This window comes from Lepidochelys kempii, chromosome 1, assembly GCF_965140285.1.
Source record: "Lepidochelys kempii isolate rLepKem1 chromosome 1, rLepKem1.hap1, whole genome shotgun sequence".
Taxonomy (NCBI): Eukaryota; Metazoa; Chordata; order Testudines; family Cheloniidae; genus Lepidochelys; species Lepidochelys kempii.
In genome coordinates this window covers 253,267,759-253,283,802 of record NC_136380.1, presented here as the reverse complement: position 1 = coordinate 253,283,802, position 16,044 = coordinate 253,267,759, and the positions used below count along the sequence as shown (strand labels likewise).

General features: G+C 41.8%; 1 protein-coding gene across 2 annotated transcripts in view; it reads right to left on the bottom strand.

Annotated features, from left to right (window-relative positions):
- Positions 1 to 2,168: 2,168 nt before the first annotated feature.
- Positions 2,169 to 16,044, bottom strand: part of CHST11 (carbohydrate sulfotransferase 11) — a 231,220-nt gene continuing 217,344 nt past the window's right edge. For both annotated transcript variants that reach the window (XM_073324017.2, XM_073324007.2), the window contains exon 3: positions 2,169 to 3,105. In XM_073324017.2, coding sequence (XP_073180118.1) covers positions 2,251 to 3,105 — 855 coding nt within the window. In that variant the 3' untranslated portion in view covers positions 2,169 to 2,250. The remainder of the gene's footprint in view (positions 3,106 to 16,044) is intronic.

The following is a 16,044-nucleotide window of genomic DNA, read 5'->3' as shown; positions in this document are numbered from 1 at the left end:
GTCAGAAGCCACTTAGGAATTCATAAATTCAAACAGCCAATTGCATACTATCTAGCCCTGCTGCTATCCTCTCTCCCAAATAATATCTGGATTTTATATATAGAATGTCCATTTTAGAATTGACGAGGGGGGCTGGGTTTTTTAAAGGCCAAATTTCAGCTGTGAAAGTATGGTAGTTGCTTCTTGTTAGCTGTGTTACTTTGTCCTTTGTCTTCATCTGAGATTTTTGTCCAGCAATAGCTTTGCAAAATAAGACCAAGTCCTATTTCCTCGAAGGCCTAGTCACCTTTAAAAGTCAACAATGTCTGTGTGGGTCCTGGTGCCTGACAATTGTAAATCTGTGTAATTCCAGGGTCTAACCCAGAGACTGATAAATTGGATCAAGAGCAGCGCTGTTTTATCTAACCCTCCTCACAACTGTTTGAACGTTGGGAATTTGATTATAGTGAGAGATGGATATGGACAACTCGAAGTAAAAAAGCATCACATGTAGGCTCCTAAATCACATAGGCACCTCTGAAAGTTTTTTACCCATCACTTTGTTTTTTTGCAAAACAAAATGCCAGCCCAATGAATGTTTGCAAAAATCAATAGCAATCTTTGATTTTGTAAAATATTACCATAAAGGCTATAGAATCTAGGCTGCCACTTTGACAAGTAAAATGTACTTTATCAACACCTGATTCTGACAAATTCCTCTGTTCCATTTTCAGCTACAGGAAAATAAGCCAGAAGAAAGTGGTAAAGCAATGTATTGAATTAGTTCACTCTGCTGCCTCTCCAGGTCAAGACAGCTCGGTAGTGAGTACATAATATTTCATAAACAGCATGCCCACTGCCATCTTAGTTGTAGATCCCATTTACATCCAACTCAGATAAAATTAAACAAATTTTGCAGTTGGAGAAGTCTGTATTCTTCTCACTGAGTTTGCTGATAGGACTAGATTAGAATACCATTTTTTCTTATTTATAGTGACTAAATTATCCATACTTTGTTTGTTCAAAACATTCTCCAGATAACGAAATAATCTCCTCCTCCTAGCACAATATGCCATTTCAACAAACATTATATACGGAGCAACTGCTACTGAAACATTCACCTTACATCAAAGGGTCATGTTCTCATACTAGACTTAGCTCAGGTGCAATATTAAATTGCTGGAAATTAGAAACACGCTCACCAATGGTGTTTAATATTGACTAATAAATGGAAAACAATGCTACCCCTGGAGGCGAGAGGCCATGAAACCAACATGTATTTAGGAAACAGGAGTTCTTTTATTGCCCCGTATGCTCAGATCAATACGAAGGTGATCTTTTTGGATGCCTATATAATATATACAAACTTATTATTGCCAAGATTCTCTGAAGTGCCTAGTGAGTTTGGGTGCCCAAAGTGAGATAGTTTAAAAGGGCCTGACTTTTTAGGAAGTGTTAAGCACCCACTCGCTGAAATCAGGCCTCCATTAAGGTGGCTCAGGTTGGGCATTCAAAATCTCAAGTTAGTTTTGAAACTCTTGGCCCATATTTTGTTGGTATGTAATATGGACAAATCCCTGTCAGCATTCATTGGGCTGACAGGCTTGGAAATGCCAGGCACTGGGACACAAACAATATTGGTGATATTACCATGTCCAGATAAGAAAAATGTATGCTTGCTTTCTTCAAGGGATACATCCAATTTCTTTTAGTCCTGGATTTTAACTATTGTGTGTAACAAAACGTGTTTCATGTTTTTCTTTCAGGTATGGGAAGATAACTTTCTAATTTTGCTTTAAGTGCAGAATCACCTTGGAAGAAATTATTTCTACTAGGGTTTCCAAAACATCTGGCTAGTAACAATAAACTAATAAATTCAGCTGAGGAAAGCATAAACCAGATTCCCTTTGTCCAAATATTGTCGTATTTCTGCTGCTAAAGTGAAACCTACCAAGAGACCATGTTTTAAATAAGTATAAATAACATTAATTAGAATTTGTTGAATGCAAAGATAAATGAAATTCACCAGAACACAATTAACGTTTATAAACAGTGTAGCAGTAATATTCATTTCTAAAGCGAGATCGTCACCATCCTGTTACCCCGCAAAGAGAACTGTCCTTTCTTACAGATGATTTAAATAATTTCGACTGTGCTGCTCGCAGCATCATTCAAAAAGAAAATATTAATTTACAAAATAACAATTCTCCATATTTATTATGACAAATAAAAATCTTAAATAAAACAGGCTTTCTTTCCTCCTTCTCCCTCTCATTCCGGTTTCAGGTAGCTTGGCACTGAGTAATTGAACATTAAAAAATCAAGTTTGTAGACTTCGTACAGTTGTGTTTGGTGTTCCAAGCTGATGTTCTGGAAGAACTCTGTGGTCATTTCATCAGTAGTTCTCGTAGACTTTGCATAGGTGGGGAACTTCAGGTAACTGCCTACTCCTGCAAGTTGAAGGATGTAATTGGAATCATCTTCAAGTGTCTCATACTTTCCTATGAGGTCATAATGGATATGGCAGGGGTGACAGAGGGAGTAGACAGTTTGCCAGTGCTCATTGAAAGGTTCTTCTCTTTGGGTATGTGGGTCAATGAGATATGCCACAAACTCCTCGAATTTCACGTCGTCACCTTTACGCAGAGCCTCCTGGGTGGCATTTTTCCTTTGGCGCCTCACGATTTTGGTACCGTATCTCTTGTGAAAGGAGGTGTTGTACTTCTGGGTGAACTTGTTCCTGTAGGCTGACACCAGTCTCTCAAAAGGCTCGCGGACAAACAGGAACTTCATGTAGCTTTTTAAACGGTGGTTGATCTCTGGAATGCTGTACTGGTTGAGGGTCTTCAGGTTTGAGGATATATGGGCTTCATTGGCTGGTATTTCCATGGGGTCACTGTATTTGCCCCTTCCTGTCAAGACCATCATGATTCTCTTCCAGTTTGTACAGGCCACTTTGGGCACATAACAATAGATCATTTCATGATCTTCATCCACCACCAAATGTTTGAGATCGTTGGGTGTCAGCACACGGCGTTTCCTGCTAGACATGCTGTTGGCTCGACATGTATCTGTGACTTGGTCTCTCCTAACCTGATGAAGGATTGCTGTATTAGACAACTCCAACTGGAAAGAAAACATAGATACAAATAATTCAGTACACATGGGAAATTCTTGTTGTTTTTTTTTACTTACTAGGTTAATCCCCACTGCTCCATTTGTAGAAAAACAGACCATTGCAAGCACCATATTTGAAAGACTTAATTCTTTGGCTGAATGCAGTAATTCCAAAGTTGCAGGATAACCTTTTACCTCCAAATTTCTTGATTTGAGCTGGTACCAATGTGGTCATTAATATTTTACTGCTTTCCCCTTCGGCAAGGGACTGTGCAATCCTATGTTTCTTGGCAGCACATTTATTTGCCATGCAATTTTCCTGAAATATCGTTTTTTTCTTAGATATAGAAAAAGAATCTCTTCTGACCACTGCAGTCAGACTCATTTCTATAGAAGTACAGAACCCAGCCTGACCTTTACTGCTGAGACATGGCTGGAGAACACCATTGTCAGACAGTTTGCCAAAACAAAAACAGCATGTGATCTTGTTGCAGATGTCTTTCACACTACAGAATTAATAATCTCAGCTCATTTCTTGGTTATAACCTTGTCATGTGAAATAAAACCCAGGGAGATTTCTGCTTTTCCAAGGAGAGTAGTCACTGAAGTGGTATCTCGAGGAGCAGGAAGAGAATTCTAACTATAACTTCCCACCTATTGATTTGTGTTTAGTAGAGAGTGGTGAAGAGTATGCAGCCTTTTAACACACTAGTACTGCGAACACGTTACCCTTTATTATTTTGTTAAGTTTCTTAATTTTTTAATTGTTGTGGGCAGAGTTTTGTTGTGGGTTGTTGATGGGGCTAGCTGCTATTGTCAATTAACTTATATCATACACATAGAATGCTATTAGGTGCCTTTCTGGCATATTTAGAAGGAATATCCATCTGAAGATTTCATAGAGCTTTACAAATCCTAATTAACTGAGCCTCCCAATGCCCTCCCCTCCCTGCGCTGTACTGTAGTTAAGTATTAATATTTCTATTTTACAGATGGGAGAAATACGAGACACTTGGGTTAAGCACTGAAATCTCACCCAGCTCACAGGTGCCTAACTCCATTGACAGTCGGCACCTAATTCCCGTAGGTGCTTTAGAAAATCCCGCTCAGTGACATTAATGCTTTAGGGTATGTCTACGTGGCAGTCAGGAGGTGTAACTGCAGCAGGCATTGACATACCCAAGCTAACTTGAATAATAGAGGTAGTAAAGCCATGGCAGAACAAGTGGCTGCACAGGCTAGCCCACCTGCCCACAACACAGGGCACAGGCTTGAGTGGCCACTGTCTGTGCATGTCTATGCATGCTGGAATCACAGCTCCCGATTGCAGTGTAGACATACTCTTAGTTCAACTAAACCAGTGCTAGTTTGGATCTATGTCAGTTTAACTAAATTGATGTAGCTGGTGCAATTCCCTTTAGGTTGGTTTAGGAGTGGGGGCTTTTTTTTTTTTTTTTGCAGTTTAGTTCCTAGGCAATTTTATTATAGGTTGAACTAGGCTTGCTTTATCTGATCACCCTTACAGGTTAAAAATCACACCTTTCATTTAAACGGGTGCTGCTCTGCATAGTACAGCAGTGTTATCAATTCTTGCGACTTTACTACAAGTTTTACAAACTTTGGTACTTATATTGACACCCCGGTACCTGGCGTTATGCGTGAGATTCTCAGCTTTCATTAAAAACATATCTAGCCTTCATGGTTGGGGAGAAAAGGTTGAAAATGTGACCCAAATGCAACCTAAAGGTTAAAAAAAAAAATAATCAGAAGGCCAATAACTTGACTTTTGGCTGAATCATGAGAATATTTTTAACATTGAATATTTGGGGGTGGTGATACTGTTGTATACAAGGCCTAGCTGGTGAAACTCTCCCCTGTGCAGAAGGCCAGCACAAAGGACACAGTTAGGCTTCAGTGGTGCATAAGCTAAGTGGTGAATGGGCCTTATGCTAGCTCTCTGCATAGGGGAGAATTTCCCTCCCTCTCAATTGCTGCAGGTTGGAGAGGAAACTGCCACAATCGGGACTGGAGCTCCGATTTGGTACGTCCCAAATTTTTTGCATTTAAGGCCCAGTTGAGCAAAGCATTCACATATTTGCTTAAGTCCCATTTAAGCTAGACAGACTCCTAAATAGAAGAACTATTTAAAAGTCCAACTAAACCTCCTGTTTTTGAAAAACTTGACCCACACTGTTAATGTGAGAAGGTCTGGCTCAATGTCCCTGGTTAAGCATGTGCTTAAGGGCTTTGCTGAACAGGAATGGATTTAAGCATCAGGGCCTAACTTTGGCACAAGTATATTTAGCCTCTGCAAATGTAAATACATAAGGAGAGAGAAAATTACTGCTTTTTGCTAGAAAGACCATCCTAGCTACTGCAGGACAAGGTAACTTTCTCAGAGTTGATCATGTCATTCGGGTGACCCTACACTGCAATTTTAGTTGCTAGGACATTATTACATTTACACAGTGAATTTCACCCTGAAGGATCCCCAAGCACCACTGAAATGCTGTCACCTTTGCAACATGAGTGGTGGCAACAACAGGCATACGGCATGCTCCACAACAATGGGGAAAGGAGGGGCAACCTCCTCAGGCGACCCACGTGTTTCAAAAATAGGAGGTATGGATGGGCTTCTAAATCCCTATTTGGGCACCTTAAGTGGCCTGTTTTCCCCCCAAGTGCTGAGCCACTGAGATTAGTGGGACCTGCTGGGTTCTTGCCGCTTTTGAAAAGCGGACCGCTCATTTAGTTGACTAAATTGGGATTTAGGAGCCTAACCTCCTACTTCTGCAAGGCTTGGCCCTGATTAATATGTCAATGTTTGAACATTTAAGTGCAGTTGGTGACCCGTTTACAGAGTACTATGGAATCTTTAGTGTCTACGGAGAGGAGACAAGCTGGTTTTGTGATTCATTTAAAATATTAATGATCAAGCAAACAACTATTTAAATATTTCAATTGTTTTATTACAGGAAAAAATCCCGGCTTTGCAAAAAATTACAGAACTAGGTAGGAGACTGTTGTTCTAATCCTAGCCCTCCTAATCCACTGTGTGACTTGGGCAAGTCACTTCACTTCACTTCTCTGCACCTGTTTCTTCTCCTACCCTTTGTATTATCTGTTCAGATTTTCAGATGTCAGCCAGAGACTGTTCCTGGCCCCTGCCCTGTGTGTCTGGACAGTGCCGAGCACAATGGGTCTCTGATATTCATTGGGGTCACCAGGTATTACTGTAATACAAATAAAATGAAAACCAGCCATTCTACCTTCTTTGCCTCTTTCCCAGAGTTTTAATCCATACACAATGGCCTAACACAAGCAGTGTAGACAATCTGGATCATCTCCTGTGTGTGGCATTCCTCTGAATGTTGGCCAGGCGCATTTAAAGGGCAGTTTGATGTTACAGTCCTGGAGATGGGAAGAACAATCTACAGTTGGCTTCCCATGTCCTATGGAAGTCGACTAGCAGGGAATTTGTACGTAGGATGTCTAAATGCTGTTGTCCAGGATCACACTGCTGTTTAAAGAAAATGTCTTTTCTGAGGATAGGGGGGAAAGAAATAAGAAATTCAACAGCTGAAATTGGTATTCTCTTCACAAACCTACAGGAGCAACATTATCCATTAAATTAACTGGAGTTACACAAGAGATTAATTTTGCCCATGGTACTGAACAAAACACTGCTCTTCATATGGGTAGAAACACCCCTGATTTAGTTAATGGCAAAATTGACTTCCGTTGACAGCAGTAGGAGCAGGATAGGGCCCAGTACCTTATTTTACTTCCAGATTCAGAACAACTTCTAAAGTTTGCAATATTCTAATGTGTGTGTTTTCTTGTGGCTCTGTTTTTGGACTATATAGAGGAATTACTGGGAGATGTTCCATGGCCTGTGTTATATAGGAAATCAGTGAAGATGATGTAATGGTCTCTTCTGGCCTTAAAATTTATGAATGAATCTTTGCAGTGCTATACTTTTTACTTCCCCTTCCATATAATTAGTCCTAGAGTTTCTCCTCTCGGGGCATATGCACATTACCATTAATGGGAATTTAATATAGCCAGGCAAAAGAGAATAATGTCCCATTTTGGTTTGCAACTAAACTGGGTTGCCCACCATTGAATTCACTCTTTAAAGGGCACATTCCAAATTGGTGCTTATTGTGCCTTTTGCTCTTTCAATATGAAGAAACTACTCGGGCACAGTTAGGTCCCAATTACCACATAGACTAAAAAGACACAAATATGTCAGGCCTAGCTACTTATATACCACTGCTCTGGGTCTGGCGGCTTCTAAACCACAGAATACAATGAGCACCACTAGAGGGCTCACTAACTATTTAAAAACCCACTCTATTTAAGAAAAAGAACAGGAGGACTTGTGGCATCTTAGAGACTAACCAATTTATTTGAGCCTAAGCTTTTGTGAGCTACAGCTCACTTCATCGGATGCATTCAGTGGAAAATGATGAAGTGAGCTGTAGCTCACGAAAGCTTAGGCTCAAATAAATTGGTTAGTCTGTATTTGCAAAAAGAACAGGACGACTTGTGGCACCTCAGAGACTAACACGGCTGCTACTCTGAAACCACTCTATTTAATATACACTCTACAGCACTTGAACTATTCAGCCATCCCCAGAGCATGGAAGACAATCAACACCAAGCAGGAGACCTGCGACTGGGAGCTTCACTCTAGACTTTTGCCTATTGGGTCAGATTTCTTGAAGAGCGCACTAGCTTCACTGCTGTTGCAAGGTGGTGTAACTGCGGTGAAATCAATAGTTGTGCTACCTTTCATAGATATTAAGGTCAGAAGGGACCATTATGATCATCTAGTCTGACCTCCTGCACAACGCAGGCCACAGAATCTCACCCACCCACTCCTGCGATAAACCTCTCACCTATGTCTGAGCTATTGAAGTCCTCAAACCATGGTTTAAAGACTTCAAGGAGCAGAGAATCCCCCAGCAAGTGACCCGTGCCCCATGCTACAGAGGAAGGCGAAAAACCTCCAGGGCCTCTTCCAATCTGCCCTGGAGGAAAATTCCTTCCCAACCCCAAATATGGCGATCAACTGAACCCTGAGCATATGGGCAAGATTCACCAGCCAGATACCCAAGAAAGAATTCTCTGTAGTAACTCAGATCCCACCCCATCTAACATCCCATCACAGGCCATTGGGCCTATTTACCATGAATGTTTAAAGATCAATTAATTGCCAAAATCATGTTATCCCATCATACCATCTCCATAAACCTATCGAGTTTAATCTTGAAGCCAGATAGGTCTTTTGCCGCACTGCTTCCCTTGGAAGGCTATTCCAGAACTTCAGTCCTCTGATGGTTAGAAACATTCATCTAATTTCAAGTCTAAATTTCCCTATGGCCAGTTTATATCCATTTGTTCTTGTGTCCACATTGGTACTGAGCTTAAATAATTCCTCTCCCTCTCCGGTATTTATCCCTCTGATTTATTTATAGAGAGCAATCATATCTCCCCTCAACCTTCTTTTGGTTAGGCTAAACAAGCCAAGCTCCTTGAGTCTCCTTTCATAAGACAGGTTTTCCATTCCTCGGATCATCTTAGTAGCCCTTCTCTGTACCTGTTCCAGTTTGAATACATCCTTCTTAAACATGGGAGACCAAAACTGCACACATTATTCCAGATGAGGTCTCACCAGTGCCTTGTATAACGGTACTAAAACCTCCTTATCTCTAATGGAAATACCTCACTTGATGCATCCCAAGACCACATTAGCTTTTTTCATGGCCATATCACATTGGCAGGTCATAGTCATTCTGTGATCAACCAATACTCCAAGGTCCTTCTCCTCCTCCGTTACTTCTAATTGATGCGTCCCCAGCTTCTAACTAAAATTCTTGTTATTAATCCCTAAATGCATGACCTTACACTTCTCACTATTAAATTTCATCTTATTACTATTACTCCAGTTTACAAGGTCATCCAGATCTTCCTGTATGATACCCCGGTCTCTCTAAATTGGCAATACCTCCCAGCTTAGTATCATCCGCAAACTTTATTAGCACACTCCCATTTTTTGTGCCAAGGTCAGTAATAAAAAGATTAAATAAGATTGGTCCCAAAATTGATCCCTGAGGAACTCCCTGAGGTAATCTCCCTCCAGCCTGACAGTTCACCTTTCAGTATGACCTGCTGTAGTCTCCCTGTTAACCAATTCCTTATCCATCTTTCAATATTCATATTGATCTCCATCTTTTCCAATTTAACTAATAATTCCCCCTGTGGCACGGTATCAAATGCCTTACTGAAATCTAGGTAAATTAGATCCACTGCGTTTCCTTTGTCTAAAAACTCTGTTACTTTTGGTTGGTTTGGCACAATCTACCTTTTGTAAAACCATGTTGTATTTTGACCCATTTACCATTGACCTCAATATCCTTAACTACTTTCTCCTTCAAAATTTTTTCCAAGACCTTGCATACTACAGATATCAAACTAACAGGCCTGTAGTTACCCGGATTACTTTTTTTCCCTTTCTTAAAAATAGGAACTATGTTAGCAATTCTCCAATCGTACTGTACAACCCCTGAGTTTACAGATTTATTAAAAATTCTTGCTAATGGGCTTGCAATTTCATGTGCCAATTCCTTTAATATTCTTGGATGACTATTTAATATTCTTGGGCCCCCCGATTTAGTCCCATTAAGCTGTTTGAGTTTCACTTCTACCTCAGATATGGTAATATCTACCTCCATATCCTCATTCCCGTTTGTCATGCAACCATTATCCCCTAAGATCCTCATTAGCCTTATTAAAGACTGAGGCAAAGTGAAGCAGGTGCATTGTTCTTGGCATTTATAGGCAGGTTCGCTCCCCACTAGTAAAGCAAATGCTCTTCGATGGCTGACCCACATATCAAATGAATCTTAGGAAGCAGCTGTCGTCTTCTCTATCCACAGGAAGAGCACACTGCTGGTATTCACCTAGTGATAAGAGGTGATTATGGGTCTCAAACTGAAGTGGAGGGAGACATCAAAGGACTCTCACGGTGCAGCCCAGAGGTCAGTTAAGGTAACGCAGCCACTGACTGAATTCATAGGGTGATACCAAGCAGTCTCCTGCCAAATTGACCTATATTCCATGTACTGTCTACCCCAGGACTTATTAAAATTGCATGTATATTATCCTAAGTGTGCCCTGACTCTTATTTTAAAATAAGTATATTAAAATATTAACTCTGAAGTTTCTTGTGCTGTGGCCCAGAACCAGCATTTCATTCTATATTCTGTGCAGGGACAAAGTCACTTATTGACTTCATTGGCTCAACGTGGAAAAGAGACGCAAATCTGCTGCTGATTCTGAAACTGCATCTTCTTAACCTAGGGATGAATTTGATCTTGCAGGTTTGTTTTTTCTAAAGCTGCACAGTTAGTCTCCTTTAAAGACATGCCTGTGATTCTAAGTTTAGCTATGTCAGTGCAAAGCAAAGGAAAATATACCCAGAGGTTATTTGAACAATTTACTCTGGGTGCTGAAATAACAAGTGGAATTGGATCTCACTCATGGATTGGGTGAGAGGCAAATCAAACAGCTAGTACGTGCTCATACTTCCCACTGAAGTCATTATATGCTGGGCTTCAGTAGCAGTTATGGAAATGTAACTGAAAGGATAATGTGGACCCTGTTCTTAGGTTTGGATAAATTCACTGCTAGAGTTAATTAATTGCAGCCTTGATTGAGGAAAGTACTTAAGCAACACTTAAATCCATCCTTGGTTAGGATAGCACTTTAAGCATGTGTTTAAGTCCCACTGAAGTCAAGAGTGGGGATGGGGTGGGGGCAGCAGGAGAGGAAGATCAACACATGTTTTAGTTTATTCACTAAGTTAGGCCTTGATTCAGGAAAGTGCTTACAGTTTTTGAAGACATGCTAAAATGCATTTGTTTTACCCTAATGAGACTGACCCTCAGTCACGGTTTCTTTCCTGTTGGCATGGTAACCTTTGAGACAGATAAAAGACCATATAAAAACGGAAAAGTTTCTCACTCTCCTGATGTGGCATCAGGGTGAAGCAGGACAACACACCACAAATAGTTTCTTCAGCTCTCAATCTCAGGTCCAGCAGCAACAAACAATTAGCCAACAGTCTGATACCAGAAATAGCTACTAATAGAGGTGCTGGCCTCATTTAGACCTCAGATGAAATACAAAGGAAAAGAGACCTGTTTGTTTTTTTAAGGGTTCTGCTCACCTGGGGATGTGTGTGTGTGTGTAACATAGATGGATCCTTTAATGTTTTGAGGGTTAACAAATCAGCTGCTTTCCATGCTCTTGACTTCTGTAGAAACTGTCAGGTAGGGTACGTGTGCTGAATATTAGTTTTAGTTATCTTTAAGTGACATTAGATGGAATACCTAAAGCATGGCTAAATTCAAAGAAAAGAGAAACTGTGTGTTATTGCTAAGCTCATCCCGTGCCTTGCAATGTCAGGGCCTGATCCAGGGAGGGGCTGAGCTTCTCTTGCGAGTTGCTGATCATCATCCATTATTTTTCTTCAGGACACTCAGCTCTTTGCTGGATCATGCCCAGAGCTAGGCATGTGTCATGGTTTTGTGCTGTTTCTCTGCAGGGGCATATGCTACTGGGACCTGCATTTGCTGACAAATTGACAGCCATCAACCTTCAACACAGAGAACTACAGATTTATTGCTAGAGGATAAATTACAGTAATGAGCTGGGAGGTATTTTCTTCTGGGTACATAAGCACAGCAGGGTGAGCTAATCCTTGAGGGCCTTTCCTGGCTTCGTGGTCAAGCAGCATCTTCAGAATCTGACCTGCTAATTGAAAACATTTCCTTAAGTAGTGTGTTATACTTCAGGCTTTATGGGTATTTGGCTTGTTCCAGTTCATTAGATATCTGCACTTAAGGCATTTCCCTAATGGGGGAGTGAGGAAATACCCGTATGTCACTAAAAAAAAGATTTTCCTCAAATACCTCAGCATTGGTTAACCTCCCAATTTGCCCTTCACAAAAGAATATCTGTTGTAGTGAAGACTTTACGTTATTTTGGACCAGAAATGTGTACTGTAGGTCAATAATTTAGAACTGTGCCTTGAAATAAATTTAGCTGGGGGTTTGATTTTAAAGGTAACCCAATAGATTTGGAGATATTGTCAGAACTCTGCTTTATTTAGTCCCATGACAAATCTGTAAATATTAGACACTTAAAATCCATCTTTTGTAGCTAGACTACTAAAGTTTAGCTCTACTAAAGTCAAGGTTGAATTTGGCTGCAGCCTGAGTCTCTACAACAGGGGTGGGCAAACTATGACCTGGGGGCTACACCCGGCCCTCCAGACGTTTTAATCTGGCCCTCGAGTTTCCGCTGGGGTCAGTGGCTTGCCCAACTCCGTGCAGCTCCCAGAAGCAGCGGCATGTCCCCCCCTCCAGCACCTACATGTAGGGGCAGCCAGGGGGCTCTGCACCCTGCCCCACCCCAAGTGCTTCCCCCGCAGCTCCCATTGGCCAGGAACTGTGGCCAATGGGAGCTTCAGGGGCGGTACCTGCGGACAGGGCAGTGCGCAGAGCTGCCTGGCTGCGCCTCCGCATAGGAGCTGGAGAGGGAACATGCTGCAGCTTCTGGGAGCTGCTTGAGGTAAGCGCTACCCGGAGCCTACCCCCCTGACTCTCTCCTGTGCCCCAACCCCCTGCCCTAGCCCTGATTTCCTTCCCACCCTCTGAACCCCTCGGTCCCAGCCTGGAGCACCCTCCCATAACCTGAACTCCTCATTTCTGGCCGTGCCCCCCAGCCAGAGTCCTCACCCTCTTCCGCACCCCAACCCCTAATTTTGTGACCATTCATGACCTGCTATACAATTTCCATACCCAGATGTGGCCCTTGGGCCAAAAAGTTTGCCCACCCCTGCTTTAAATACAACTTGGAAATAAGCATTCTGGCAGTATCCTAGACTGGCAACAACAGAGAACAATGGCGACAAAGGTGCGGTTAAAATAATCAATTTAAATACAGTATTTTTGGAGGACAGACGGGAGCCTCAGGAAGGACAAAGATCATGAACCCAGGATAATTTGAAGAGGAATATTAGTGCTGCAGCATTTCTTGGGACCTAACATACAGAAGGGAAACTTGGGGTCTCAGGTTGCATGTACTAAAAGCATGTTGTATAATATTTTCAGTGTTATAAAGTGGCTGGTAGAAAGGAAAAGAATTTAATTTGGCAGATTTCCAATTCATTGTCTCATAAAACAGTAGTGAAACCAAGGCAACCAAAGGCTAAACCCTTAGTGTAAACTGGTGTCGCTCTGTTGTAGGCAGTGGAGCTACACGCATTTATACCAACTGGAGATCTGGCTCCAAAAGTCTAACAATCATGTGACTTTGATCTGGTCCTTCTATGACAAAAAAAAGACAGTATGTTTGATGAATTTGTCCACTTTTGGCTCATACCATCATAAATCACTGTTCATATTAAAAACTAAAAGTTCCTACCATTTACGAATTTAATTTAAAATGAAAAACCTTCCTGCGCTCTCCCCTGCATTGCTTGAGGTCACCATACACTTTCAGTATCTGTTATGACACTGCTAACACATTGCTGATTTCCATAAAAAGGAAGAGGTTCCCAACGCGGTAACTGGAAAGAATCAAGGGGAATGCAGTTACGTTGCAATCTGCCTAGATTCATCCAAAGCTGTTCGCAGCAGGGGCTTGAGAGTTCCCATCATTTCACTTTGGGGAATATCCCCAGTAGCCACTGTATATTGCCCCCCTGATGGTATGACTGCCACATTGTTTCAGACATGCTGTGGACAGCTATCACCAGTTCATGTCTATGGTACACTGCAATATGAGGAGTATGAGCATCCTGATACAGGAGTCAAATCCAGGACCTAATGGGTGAGTTAAAACAGACCTTTCAGTTTGATCTTGTAAACCCCCTGTGTGCAGAACTCTCACTAAGGTCTATGGTAATTTGACAGGTGGAGGGCTTGCAGAATTGGGCCTTGAGTCATTAGACACTGATCTACAAAAGCCACAAGCTTTTGAGCAGCTGACTTAATTTGCCTTGCAGCCCTCCCACTTATCTCTTAAATAACTATGAGTTATTATAAATTAATGTACAAAGCACTGATAAGTTCTTTGGGCTTGGGCTGACATGTTTTAAGATAACTACAGAGAAGAAAGGATGTGCTAGGACACCAAGCAGAGGGAGTAACCTGAAGTTTTGTTCTATGTTGTTAGCTCCCTACTGTAGCCTTTCTGAAAGAAAAGCGTCTTGAGAGTCTTGAATGAGGACAGGGAGGGGGCGAGGGAAAGTGGGTGTGGGTGGGCATTTCATATATAGCAACACCAAAAGCCCAAAATCCTGCTTTTTCACCTTCCTACTTAGGTAGCAAAAGAACAGTGTGACTCCACACGTTTAAAAAAATCTCCTATTAAAATGCTATCAGCCATTTATAAACTTAAAGACAATAGGACTTTCCAGCAAATATTTCTGCAGTAGAATCTACTTGCACAGCAATATCATTTACTAGGTTAGAGAGAAAAGTGGGCTTCCTCTACCTCTTTCTAACTTTTTGTTTTCTTCTGATTAAAGACAAATATCAGAGGTTCCGACCCAAAGCAGAGTTGGGGTTTCTCACACCTCTTAGGATGAGCCCCAAAGAGAGAGCAAGACCGGATAATGACAATATGCAATGAAGAGGGGTTGTAAATGAAATGAAAATTTCCCTCCAAGCCATCTCAGTTCCTGTGCACAAAGAGAAACCCACTGGCAGTAGTAAGCAGCAAACAACTCCACCGCAAGCTTTCTTAAGTAGCAGCTCTGATTGGCACAATGCTGTTGCAACTGCTTTCCTTCAGTGCCCCTTCCCATTAATGCCAGCACGAGCCAGCAACAATGCCAAAAATACACAAGGCACCATTTTAATGCTCTGCAAATTTGACCACCAGGCACTTTCTGAAAAGGCCGCATCTCCCTGGGTCTAAGCACAACAGGAAAACAATTGTCACACAAATTCCCAAATAACCACGTGAGAACTAATTCAGCGAGTTCCTTGTTACATTTTTAAGCCCCTTAAATTGCCACATAAAGCCTTCTGACGTTAAAATCGATGGGAAATTTTAAAAATAATTCATATGAACTGTATAACATCTTGTTACCTTCCTGTCTGTCTGAGTTTTGTCTCACCTGATAACTGATATAATAGTTCATCTATTTTTAGGGCAGGGTGCAAAATTTTAATTTACAGTAAAATCAACAGATTTTTCCTTTTAAACTAGTTTAGGGTGTTTTTTTTTTTTTTTTAAAAACCTACTCGCTCCTTTCTATTTTTTCAAAGTTCTCACTCTTAGCTCATTTCCTTGGGAAAAGCTTACGGGGTGGGAAGCCACTCTTACGGTTTGCGTTCTGTTTGCTCCTGAATTGTCAGGCTGCAGCCTATGGCTGCTTGCCTTGCATTATGCTCCTTTCATGGATTCTGAACACTTGCCAGGTTCTATTTTTTCCCCTCCACTGATCTGGTTAAAACGCTGACTCCCCTTTTGCTGCATTCGCAGCCTTGTCCTGCTCCGCCGGCTGCCTGAAGACTCCATCAGGAATGGGAGGCAACAGAGCTCCAGCAATAAGTTTTTCAAATAAGTGCCAGGCTGTAGCTGTCAGGATGTAAACCCTTAAACAGCTAGGTCCTTCCTATTCCCATGAAAACAGCAGGGCAGGACCCAAAAAGTGGTAGGAGAAGGGGCTAGCTACAATACAATGGCCCAAGAGAGGCACAGTCTGTAGCCAGGGGCAAGTCTAGACACTCAGCTGTGTGTATGACTGGGGTCAACAGCATGCACTCGATGGAGGTGCACTTGCCTTCTTTATAATGGTGCAGCAAGGTATGCCTGGCATAGCCTCGAAGCTGCCCACCTTGAGCCAGCCTGCCCAGCCCAGGC